Source organism: Chaetodon auriga, chromosome 7 (genome assembly GCF_051107435.1).
Source record: "Chaetodon auriga isolate fChaAug3 chromosome 7, fChaAug3.hap1, whole genome shotgun sequence".
NCBI lineage: Eukaryota > Metazoa > Chordata > Actinopteri > Chaetodontiformes > Chaetodontidae > Chaetodon > Chaetodon auriga.
The window spans coordinates 715,001-727,139 of NC_135080.1; the positions used below are offsets into that span (position 1 = coordinate 715,001).

At 45.9% G+C, this 12,139-nt stretch overlaps 2 protein-coding genes across 3 annotated transcripts in view; one reads left to right on the forward strand and one right to left on the reverse strand.

The window, feature by feature from the left end:
* Positions 1-7,179, forward strand: part of LOC143323927 (exocyst complex component 3-like protein 2) — a 33,223-nt gene extending 26,044 nt beyond the window's left edge. For both annotated transcript variants that reach the window (XM_076736109.1, XM_076736108.1), the window contains exons 4-15: positions 1-2; positions 188-454; positions 751-869; positions 1,067-1,181; positions 1,475-1,585; positions 2,139-2,239; positions 2,331-2,447; positions 2,565-2,700; positions 3,367-3,489; positions 3,605-3,760; positions 3,866-3,987; positions 4,828-7,179. The exon at positions 1-2 is cut by the window's left edge and continues 276 nt beyond it. In XM_076736109.1, the coding sequence (XP_076592224.1) occupies positions 1-2; positions 188-454; positions 751-869; positions 1,067-1,181; positions 1,475-1,585; positions 2,139-2,239; positions 2,331-2,447; positions 2,565-2,700; positions 3,367-3,489; positions 3,605-3,760; positions 3,866-3,987; positions 4,828-5,137 (1,679 nt within the window). In that variant the 3' untranslated portion in view covers positions 5,138-7,179. The remainder of the gene's footprint in view (positions 3-187; positions 455-750; positions 870-1,066; positions 1,182-1,474; positions 1,586-2,138; positions 2,240-2,330; positions 2,448-2,564; positions 2,701-3,366; positions 3,490-3,604; positions 3,761-3,865; positions 3,988-4,827) is intronic.
* A 232-nt stretch (positions 7,180-7,411) lies between these two features.
* Positions 7,412-12,139, reverse strand: part of col4a4 (collagen, type IV, alpha 4) — a 36,238-nt gene continuing 31,510 nt past the window's right edge. Inside the window, exons 46-47 of the mRNA XM_076735871.1 lie at positions 11,630-11,913; positions 7,412-11,450 (exon numbers count right to left, since the gene is read on the reverse strand). Of these exons, the coding sequence (XP_076591986.1) occupies positions 11,193-11,450; positions 11,630-11,913 (542 nt within the window). The 3' untranslated portion in view covers positions 7,412-11,192. The remainder of the gene's footprint in view (positions 11,451-11,629; positions 11,914-12,139) is intronic.

A 12,139-nucleotide genomic window follows, 5' to 3' on the forward strand; every position in this document is an offset into this window, starting at 1 on the left:
AGGTGAGTCCTGACTTCTCATTCGTTCTCAGAGCGTTCTGTAACCAGGAGGGCCCGCCCTGCTCGAGGTGGGTGCGGTTGATTTTATCCCCAGAGGCACAAACTGACTGTGTTCCAGTAAAGAGAGGAAATGTCATGAACCAGGTAACAGGTGTCAGCTGACCTCACCTGTCTGTCTGAGTGTACAGGTGCTGCAGCAGGAGGAGCAGGCCGATAAAGACTGGGCCGCCAGTGAGGCTGCAGCCCCCGGGGGCCCGAGGCCCCGCCAGCTGAAGCAGAGGTGGAGAGAGGCGGTAGAGGAGGCCGCAAACGGTTCTCTGCCTCAGAGAACAGAGTTCACGGCCGGAGAGCTGGACGGATACCTGGACCGGCTCCGCGCCCGGGTGGTGGAGGACCTGGGGGCCGCCAAGAGGAACGTGGTGTCCATCTACCCCGAGGAGTACCAGCCCTTCCAGGTGAGGACACACCTGGGCGTGACGAGGCTCTTCACCTGCAGCCTCATCCAGTGACTCAGAATCAGTACTGAACCAATCTCTTTAAAGTTAATTAACTTCATGTTAAACTTCATCCATTCATCCATCCATCCATTCATTCATTCATCCATTCACTGATCCTCTGAGTCTCTTCAGTCTTTATAGTTATTGATCATTTGAAGACAAAGCAGCTCATCAAATGTCTCCACGTTGTCCTTCAAACTTCAACCCTTCATCTACGATCACATGACACTGTACTTTGACCTTTGACCTCTCAGGTGTACGTGCAGAGCTACCACCAGGCGGTTTCTAGGCGACTGCAGGCCATCACTGACAATCAGCTGGAGATCACTGACATCTACTCGCTGCTGGACTGGCTGCACAATATATACAACAGGTACACACACACACACACACACACACACACACACACACACACACACTCTTTCTGTCTGAATGTTAAATATTACTGAGCCCAGTGGAGCCAGGGCCTCCTCTGCACCTTGAGCTGTTCCTGAGATCTTTTAAAGGTTCTTGGTCCCCAGAGGGACTTCCTGTGTGAAAAGCAGGCTGTTTATGTGTGTGTTGATCCAGAGACGTTCTGGGGACAGTGTGCATCACGAGTCCATTCAGCCGCTCTCAGCTCAGTCCTCTGCTGCCTTCAGACGCTGTGGACAGACTGGAGCTGGACTGTCTCAACTCTGTCAGGGTGAGACACACACACATTCAACTCAACTTTATTTACACAGTGCTTTAAACACGACAAAGAAAACAGAGAAGAGAAGTTAGCACAATGCTACGAGCTGCATGCCGGCTATGAACCGGACGCCCCTGCGTGTTTTTGATCGCACACCAGATAGCAGATGTTGATTGGTTCGAGGGGGGGAGCATTATTCTACTGCAGTGCTGTTTGTGATGGTCTGTTACAGCCTAAGAATGTCCTGTAGCTTGTGTTTAAACGTGTGGTGCGTTTGTTTTGATGCCCGGGGTCTCCCTTCATAGGCTAAAGTGACCACAGAGCTGAGTCAGGTACTGGACGAGGAGGAGAAAAGGTGGTTGGAGTCTCTGCACATCGAGGAGTACGAGATCACTCTGGCCAAGACCGTCATACAGGTACATGCCACCCCCCTCGGTTACCATGGTTACTGCAGGTGTGGGTCTGAGCTGACGGGTCCAAATACCAGTCAGTGTTTCCTGCCGGTTGAGGTTAGCGAATCAGACTCTAGTGTTACATAACGGTGGATTACATGGTGTTTGGTACACTGATTGTTTTCTGAGTCTTTCCTTCAACTGCAGCCAAAGTCAACACGGAGCGCTTCCTGATTGCTCACACACACGCACACACGTGCACGCACACACACACACACACACACACACACACACACACACACACACACACTCTGACATCATTCATTTTCATCGAACCAACTGCTGTCCTCTGGTGGCCAAAGTGGAACAAGCTCAGGCCGGACAGTTTAAAGGGCCAGTGACGTGGACTGAGTGTCCATGAACACACCTCCACCTGAACTCCGTCATCACATGATGACAGAGTCATTTTGACAACAAAGTCTACGTCGTGTTAAACTTCTGCCTGCAGCAGGTTTTAAAGCCTCCTCAGGTTGTTTTTAGGAGCTCACTAAAGTCCTTCTGACTGTTGTTGTTTCAGAGGCTGCAGGTGGATCTGGAGCGTTCTGCCTCCATCAACAGCAGTTTGGGCTCCAGAGTGGCTCAGTGCAGCCTCAATGGCCTGGCCGACTTCCTGTACAGGTGCACACAGGTGTATGAGCTTCGTTGAACACTGTGGAGCTTGATAAAGATCAGGATCCTGATTCTTGTCTTTGCGACTCTCTTGTTTTAGTTTCCAGCGAAAGGTTGAGATGTTTCATGAGGGGATGCAGAGCGGCATGTTCGGAGACAACGAGGACGGATATGTGTCCAAAACCATCGCCCTGGTCAACTGCTGTCCTCCATTCAGGTACAAACAAACAGGAAGTCCATTTTCTGAGACATGGACTGAGGTCCTCACTGAGGGGGTGTACAATCACGGTCCCCATTTATTAACGTGTGTGTGTGTGTGTGTGTGTGTGTGCAGAGGTTTCGTGCAGCGTTGTGCTCAGTGTGATCTGTCCGTCACTGAGGACTCTCTGCGTCGAGCCAACAAAGCTCTGGATCACATCATCCAGCAGGGGATCCGAGTGCTGTCTGAACGCCTGTACCTTCACATCAGGGTACACACACACACACACACACACACACACAAACACACGCACACACAAACACACGCACGCACGCACGCACGCACACACACACACACCTCTTTATGTGTCTCTTTATGACACCTGAGTCTGTGTACCTTCTCTGTCCTCTGTGCTCAGGACACACCTCTGTTGTCTCTGTAGCAATAAAGCTTTTGGAATCAGATTTAATTTTTAACCTTTTATTTATTCTGTGAACGTTTGCTGATGACGCACATCTGGAAACACTAAACATCTGTAAACATTACGTCTTTTACTTTAGTTTACAGTTTAGCTCAGATTAGTTAGTTTGGGTTTGTGTAGTTTGATTGAAATTACTGCAGTTTATACTTTGATTACCTTGTTGATGCAGTAAACCTGCTTAGGAGGAAGAAACACTTCAGCCCTGAGTCGTGTCTGCAGGTGCACTCAGCCTCCATCAACCAGGGAGGCTGAGTGCACCTGCGAGGTGAAACCCAGGGTGAGAAGTCCAGAAGAGATAAACATGTCTCTCTGCCTGTCTCTCTGTCTCTCTGTCTGTCTGTCTGTCTGTCTCTCTCTCTGTCTGTCTGTCTGTCTCTCTGTCTGTCTGTCTGTCTGTCTGTCTCTCTCTCTGTCTGTCTCTCTGTCTGTCTGTCTGTCTGTCTGTCTGTCTGTCAGCCTTTCTTTGAGCGCCTGGTGAAGAGGAAGTGGTTGAGTAACCCGGAGCCATACGAACAGATAGAAGGTCTCATCAAGGAACACTTCAAGAAGTACCGCCGGATGGAGAGTCCACCTTACCAGGTACGCACGCTTGTCACGCGATGATGAACATGTGATTCTGAAGCCGTGAGCTGGTTGGCCGTCAGGGGGACCGATGTGGTTCAGGATTCTCTAACCCTCTATCTGTGGCTCTCAGCTCTTGGTGGCTGAGGTCCACCGGCGGGTGGTGATGGAGTACCTGCGCTCCGTCATGCGAGGCAGAATCATCTGCACCTCCATAAAGATGAGGAAGAGGATGGCCGGCCGGCTCAGAGACGAAGGCAAACAGATCAAAGTCCTCTTCAAAGACCTGGTGAGTGCGGCCGCAGTCCTGAGAGTCCGCAGTTTGACTTAACGAGCACATGTGACATCTGTCTGTCCGTCTGTCCATCTGTCTATCTGTTTGTCTGTCTGTCAGGAGTCTCCGTCCAGCTGGTTGGACAGCGCTCTGGCTCACATCTCAGAGATCATCCAGCTGGAGGACGTCCCCTCCATCCAGATGGAGGTCGGAGTTCTGGTCCGAGAGTTTCCGGACATCAGGTGTGAACAAATCAAACAAACCCTCTTCTTCTTCATCTTCTTCTTCTTCTTGAACCTGCGGTGTGAGAATTGAATGAGGATCATCAGCTAGCTGTGCTAATGCTAATGCTAGGTGTGCAGGAAGGACAGAGGGAGGGTTCAGAGTTTAAACTGGATTCACAGAGGTGACTCAAAAGGTAAACAGTGACCACACCTGTAACCACAACAAAGATGGCGACACCTGCAGCCTGAACACGATTAAAGAGTCAAAAATGTGGCGAGAACAAACATCAAACGACGAAGAGAAAATCGGTCAGGTGCTGCCTGTGTGTGTGTGTGTGTGTGTGTGTGTGTGTGTGTGTGTGTGAAACTAAAGACAAAGCATTAACACTTCCTCTTTCATCGTGACATCACTGCTGTGAAATGTCACCTTTAACCCACTGAGCCTGTGTGTGTGTGTGTGTGTGAGTGTGTGTGTGTGTGTTTATGTTCTATATTTAGTCTTGTTATTGTTCTCTTGTTACCTGTATGGATTATATTTATGTCTCTACAGTCTGATCATCAGCTTCTCCACAAGCAGCAGAGACTTATGTAACATAACATTCAGAGTCAATTATTATTATTATTATTATTATTATTATTATTATTATTATTATTATTATTTCAGGGATCATTACGAGACTCGACTTCAACGCACAAAGTACGAGTACTACTAAAAGTAGTAGTACTGCTCAGTGAAGATACTCACTGCCGGTGAACGTCCAGCATGTTTGAGTTCAGGTGTGAACAGCGAGATGAGTTTAATGAAGTTTCATCTCACCTTTCGTCACCTTTCTGTTTCTGTTTCTCCTCTGCGTCCAGGAAGAAGCACGTGTCGGCCATTTTGAACATTCGGGGGATGACACGGCAAGCGGAGCGTCAGGAGATCCTCAACATTGTCAAAGACATCGAGAGCAGCGACGGCGGAGGCGGCGGCGGGGGTGCAGGATTGGCCCGGCTGTCGCGGGACCGCGCCCTTTTCTCCGAGGTGCCGGTCACCTCCGAGGTGCACTGCCTGAACGTGGGCTTGAGCCGCATCGCCCTCACCGCCTCGTCCTGCTTCACCACACTGCGACCGCGCCGACGCAAAGCCCGAACGCCCGTCCAGGAAAACCCCGACGACGTCCTGTGAGGTCAACCGCAGTCTCAACACGTCGCCATAAAGATTCTTTAAACTTTTAATGTACTTTGATTTTAGTCTGATGAAGAACTGAGTGAAGACCTTTAACACAACCACGCTTTGACTTTGTGGGACCTTGATAAATCCATCTGAGCTCTGAGCTGAGAGGAAACGAGGAAGGGACGCCGCGATGGCGACGATCAGATGCTGCGATGGCGAGGACAAAACTGGACCTTAGAAACAGCTCTTCTCTCATGGCGTTTTGGTGATGGTTGGGTGAATAATTAGTCTTCAAGAATCAGTTCTGGAATAATTTCTCTTTATTGAAACAAATTGATTAGAAATCAGAAAATTCTGTTTGATTTAAAATGCACTTTTCACATGTGAAGTTTGTACACGTTACATAATGATGAAAGATTTATTTTGATACAAACATCACATGATTTCACACCTTTCACCTGCGGAAAAGACAAAGGTCCATGAGGAAGACGCGGTCACGTCACAAAGGTTTGATTCAGACAAAAAAACAGTTTCCCCTCAGTTCCAGTCTGTGTGCTAAGCTAGGCTAATCGCATCCCAATTTCTAATGGTGAGAAAGTCATATGAGTGAAAAAAAGAAAAGACGGGGAACTTGCTAGCACCAAGCTAGGCTCCAGGCTAGCTCTTTTTGCTAACTTGAGTAATTGAGCTAGCTCATTTGCTAACTGCGCCATAAATAAAAAGGGCAGTGAGACAACGCTAATAAGCTACGATAGCTTCCTGCTGTAAACCTCCAGCCGTCAAACACTAAGAACAGAAAAGTGTTTCAGTGTCATCGTTAGCTTCTCCAGCAGGCTAACATCAGCTGTACTTTAGGAAACATCAGTTTATATTTTTAGATCATTTAACAAAACAAGAAAGAATATTTTTATCTGACAAACAACCACATGTAAAATTCCCCAAAAAGGAGACCTGAAGGTTAAAGACACATGGCTGACATGGTGACCGTGCTCTTCTCTCATTGGCTGCAGATGTGAGGTTTGCCGCTTGACCACCCAGAGACAGTCGTTAATGACACAATGCCACCGTAACGTGATTTAAAGTCACGTTTCAGACACGATGTTGGTTTGTGGGATTGGACTTCAAACGAGGCGTTTCTTTAGCGTTCGGCTCCGTCACTGCTGGATGTCTGCACGATTTCTGGACCTTGACATGAAAAACATTTCAAACTTATCGAGGAGCAAAAATAAGGAAACCAGTTCTCTGGACTGAAATGCATCATGGGACGAAGACCTGAATGGGAGGACTGAAGCAGACCGAATCAAACAGATCATCCAGACTGGGATCTGGACTGAGAACCAGCAGCTGTGGATCAGTGGACCAGACGACCTGCTGGAACTGGTTTTGAGGATTTCTGACGTCTCTTATAAACGTGGAGTTTGGTTGATAATCCAGGACAGACAGAAGCTTCATGATAGACGTTTTCTTGTTGCACATAAAAGAAAAATAAATATCCATCTTTTAATCAAAGGTACGAGACGACGATGGGAGTGTTTGAAGCGTCTCTGTGGTGATGAGGACACGCAGATCAGCGGAGACGTTTCTGTCTGATGACGTTTCTCAAAGCGTTAAAGCAACAGTTCAGATGTAAAAAAAGAAGTCCAGGTCTCGCTCTGCTCACTCAGAGACTCAGAGACAGACTGAGGACTCGTCAGGATTTAACCTCTTTGCATATTTTAATGGTTTTATATGTTTGAGCTTATAAACTATAAATAAGATCACCTTCAAATTCCTGCTGATCGTTTCAAACCATCCAGAAACAGACAGATGTAGTTAGAGAATCTGACCAGCAGAGGGCGACATCGGCCGGCTCACTGTCTGTCTTCAGCTCTTTAAATGTGGACGTATGAAATGAATCTTTCTGATCAGAGACCAGCTTTTAATGGCAATAAAACCGACCAATCAGATCACTGACTCGTCTGTCATTTGTTCCATGAATCAATCGGCTGCGGGATTTGATTTTTCAGGCTGATTTTAAGAAAATGCTGGTATTTTAATTAGTTTTCCAATTTGATTTTGCGGATATTTTGATTCTTTTTTTTTGTTTGTTTTCTTGATTGTCTTTTTCTGGTTTTTCACTAGTTTTTTTGGAAAGTTAATTTAAAGTTGACAGTGTAGATTAGTTGTAGTTTTGCTGTATTCAGTGTTTCAGGTTGGTTTTTATGAAATCATCGACTTTGACAGTTTTTGCATTTTGTGTGAACTTTTGGGTTAAATAAAAAGTCAGAGAGAAACTTTGATGCGATTTATTGAAGTCGTCCTTTCACAGAGTAAAATGTTTCAGGTGTTAGTGAGAAGTTTCCTCCTACAGAGATTAAAATATCACCGACAGATTTAAATACAATGAAAACACAGTGACGACACAGTGACCCTCCCCCTCCTCCTCAGGTAATGATGAAGCCCCACCCACTGATTACACCTGTTTTTCTGTTTTTTTTCATCCTTTCTGAAGCAGGTGTTTCCTGTCAGATTCATAAAGATGGACGCTGAGCTGAACATTTTGGTCCTCAGTGTTCGACTCCACCTGCAGCCTGATGCTTCGTCTTATCTGTGAATAAATGCAAGCAAAGAGGCGTCTGTGACATCACAATCTATGACCTCACACAGCTCTGACATCACACGGCGTCGAGGGGGCGGGTTTTAGTTTCCATCCTGAAAAGTTCTCAGATGATAAAGAACAAAGTGAAAATAGAGCCTCCATCAGTCATAATGTTGACCTGTTGTGTATTTTATTTTGTAGGAGGGAAGTGAGGGGGCGGGGCTTCACCATGGAGTCATTTACCAAAATAAAATAAAAATGAACAAATGAAACATCAAATAGCACCAACATTAATTTCAAGCTAAATAAATACTCTGATGACATTTACAGTAAAAATATAAAACGGTCGAGTTCAAACATATTTACAAATCAGAGAGAAAATCCAGGACCAGGACCAAGACCAGGACCAGAGCCAGGGTTAGAAACTTAGACAGGTCCAGAGAGAAAAACTGAAGGACAAAAACCACAAAAGCTCCTCTGAAGATTCTGCAGGATGTTTTTTTCCTAAATGACACAAAGCGTAACAGGAAGTCACCTGTTTTCCAAAGTAAAAGTTCATCCTGTTAATGTTGGAAATATTAAAACATTTTAAGTTTTTATAGGAAACTAACTTGAAACTATCAGACAGAAATATTCAAATGAACTTTATTTCTAACACAAAGAAACAGCGGTGACATTAAACTTAGCATTAAACATCAGCTTCTGGCTGTGACTGAACTGGTCCTGGTCCTGGTCCTGGTCCTGGTCCTGGCCCAGTCTGGTTCTGGTTCTGTGCTGCAGCTCATCCTGTTTTGATGTTTGACTGGCTTTGAGTAACAGGACAGGTCGTCACGACTCGTTTTGTGTGAAAGGAAGTGGCTGCTGTCCTCGAACATGAATAAAGAGCATTAAATCAGGTGAGCTGATCTGAAAGAAAAGATTTAATGTCAAATATATTCACAGCTTCTCACACGTCTGATCCCTACAGAGCAACAAAATACTGACCGACCAATGACATGCAGTCACTGCCTCTCAGCTGACCAATTAAAATACAGTCACCGTCTCTCAGCTGACCAATCAGAATGCATTTTCAGTGCGGGTGGGGTGGGGCTAGAGGCGGGGCTAAAGTCCACTCAGGTGTTCGTCGTCGTTCTCTCTGATGAGGACAGAACGTCACGTCAGCCAATCAGCAGCTACATCACAGGATGTGACGTCTGCTCTTAGATAACGTTGCTGTCGTGGGAAAACCTCGTAACTTCCACTTTAATGTTTGCAGTCAGCTGACTTAATGTCATCCAGACGAACCCGTCTGATGAACGGCTGACATTTAGGAGATACAAGGTTTTCACTGGACGACAGTGGTAATAATAAATATGAAATGTGTGTTTTTCTGTCAAACACTCAGAAAAAAAAACGTCACATCAGTTCAAACTGGGGCTGATTTTCACAGATTAGATGAAGGACGATCAATAACGATGGATCGACGTCACACGTCAGTCACAGCACTCACACATCACCGATGAATCAATCATTAATCAATAAGTGTCATATGATGGGGGGAGGGAGGGGCACAGAGTAGCTCCACAACAGAACCAGCAGAGTCAATTATTACTTTCGGGGTTCCTCAGGGTTCTATTATTGATCCTTTATATTTTCACATGCTAACTGCTAACTGCTCTGATCGGACGTCTCGATGACTGAAGTTTGATTGGGTTAGAAAATGAAACGATGGCTGAAGTGACTCACTGTCTCTAAACTCAACACCTCTTAAACTATTGATCAAAGAGCTGCAGCAGCTCCAGTTCAACCTGATGACTGATGTGGACTTGAGTTTGTGTCTCCTGATAAACATCATTTCAGTCTTCTCTCTCTTTTAGCTCTGGTTTTGGTCCACCTCCTGAGGGAAATATCTTTAGCTCTTTAGCTGCTAAATGTTCCCCGGCTGGTCTCTGACTGGGTCTGTCTGCTGTTTGCTGCTCAGCAGGAAGTGAACTGAGGCTTTTTACAGCTTGTTTGATGAAAACCAATGAGCTGAAAACAAGAAACAAGCAAAACTTTGAGCTAAAAGAGGCTAAAAAACTCCAGAGAGCTGCAGTTAATGAGGCACTTCAACATTACAGCGAGATGAATGATTGAAGGTTAATACTTTAAAAAATGAGTTTCATACTTTCAACAATAACTGGACTCACGCAGGTTGAATAAACTGTGGATGATGACATGTTCTGGTGTCAAATGACAGTAATCAAACCTTCCTGAAATAGTGTAAATGCAGTAAAATTACATCACACCTTGACTGCTGCTGAATTTATAAACCTTACTTTAAACTTTATACTGCACCTTTTTTGGGTGAATGAACATCAAATCTGCCTTTTTTTACCAGCACTGTTTTAAAGGACTAAAATAAGGATTTAGAGGAATCTACATGTTTTCAATAGATTTAGATTATATCTGCTCTGATTTCACTGCATCGTCTATGAAACGCTGTTACAATTACAGTCATTTGCAGATGCTTTTATCCAAAGAGACGTACATATGAATTCACACACTGATGGCGCAGCATCAGGGGCAGTTTTTGGGGTTCAGTATCTTGCCCCAGAATATTCACTGAATGTGTTTAAATCTAAAACGTGTTGAAATGGATCAGTGACTCTCAATTACTCTAAAGCCTCATTCAGAAAGGATTAACGTCACAGGAGCCAGAACTGCCTGAGAATCAGTTTCTACTGAAGTTTCCTTCAGTATCACAGTGACCCAGTGGCAGCTGTACACTGCTAACAGGAGCCGCTAACAGGAGCCGCTAACAGGAGCTGCTAACGTTCCCCTGGCGGCTTTTACTGTTTCTGTTGTAATACTGGTTCCCAAATATGTACGTTAGCGTTAGCATCTTAGCTTCCTTCAGATTAGCGGCAACAATTTTGACTTCCTCCATTTTCACACAAAAGTCATCAAATCAGGTAAGTAAAGTAGAAGAAGAAGCGTCTCCTCCAACGGAAAACTCAGAGATCCACTTTGAAATACGAGGACGTCGCTCTGGACGGGATTTAAAGACGGGAGGAGCAGCTGAGGAACAGGAGCTCAATGTGGATGAGATTACGACTGGAGGTGGAAATGAGCAGAGCAGGCGATGTTAATGTCAGCACACACACCTGCAGACATAAATCCAAACCATCTCTTTGCTGGAAATCATGTTAATATTAAAATCTAGAAGTGTTTACCCTGCAGATTCAAACAGTGACAGAGCTGCAGAGACACCTGGGAAACATCAGATAACCCCAGCTCAAACATCTGTGTGATGTGACGTTTGGTGAGAAGACAGAATAAACCTGTTTGGTTGATTGATTGATTGATTAATTGATCGATCGATTGATTGGCAGCGTTATCTTTAACATGACAGTCTCTCCTCACAGAGACAAACGATTCTCGTCCTGTCCGTCCTCTCAGACTCTGCAAGAGGAGGAAGTGGAGCGTCTCCGCTCTCCCTCGTGCAGGAGGAGGAAGTGGTGCTCCTCCTCACTCCCTCATGCAGACGTTGCACCTCCCGATGTTCTCCCTCTGCTGCCAGCCCTCGGTCAGCGTGGTGGGGGAGCTGTTGGAGGTGGAGGTGGTCGTCTCCACTCTGGTCAGCCAGAAACTGTAGATGTTGGCGAAGTAGTGGCAGGTTCCTCGTGGCCCCTGACACTCCACGAAGGGCTGGGCCCTGAAGTCTGTCAGACAGCTACCTGATGATGTCAGAGACTGGCCGCCGCCCTCATCACCTGCACCTGTATGCTGCAGTCACAAAGGAAATGACATAAGCATCAGATGTTAGAGTGACTTCCTGCACAGGTTTTTCAGCTGAGAGACAGTTAGCAGCAATAACATTTACAGTAACAGTAGTATTAACAGCACCACCATCAGTTGTAATAGCACTGAAGTAGAAGTAGAATGTCTACCACTGCAGTACCCACCATGAGGAAGGAGTATCCAGTCCACAGGCTCCTCCAGCTGGGGGGGCAGTCTGGGTTGTTGGAGGTCTGGCTGTGCAGTGCCACAGGTGAGGAGGGTGCTTCACACACCACACAGCGGCTGATGTGGTCTGCGATGGCGGCTCCACCCACAGGAATGCTGGGGACCGCCGCTGTTGTCGACAGCCAGTAGGATTTATCGTTGCGACTGGCGTAAGAGCAAGTTCCCATGTTACAGGAGGAGAACGGCATCGTGGAAAAGACCTGCATACATGACCCCGCTTGACCTGGAAACACCATTAATTCAAACACTGATTAAAATGTAAATTACATTAAAATCATTCATAAACTTTTCCAACGGCTCACGTCATCAAATCAAAGATGGCCGTTCACTTTAAATTGGTTCTCATGCAGGAACATGTCATTGTGACTGTGTGGTTCTCCAGGGGAACATTAACAACATGTCAGAACTGTTACTATTATTGTTACTGTCCTGACAGACTAGGTGAAGTC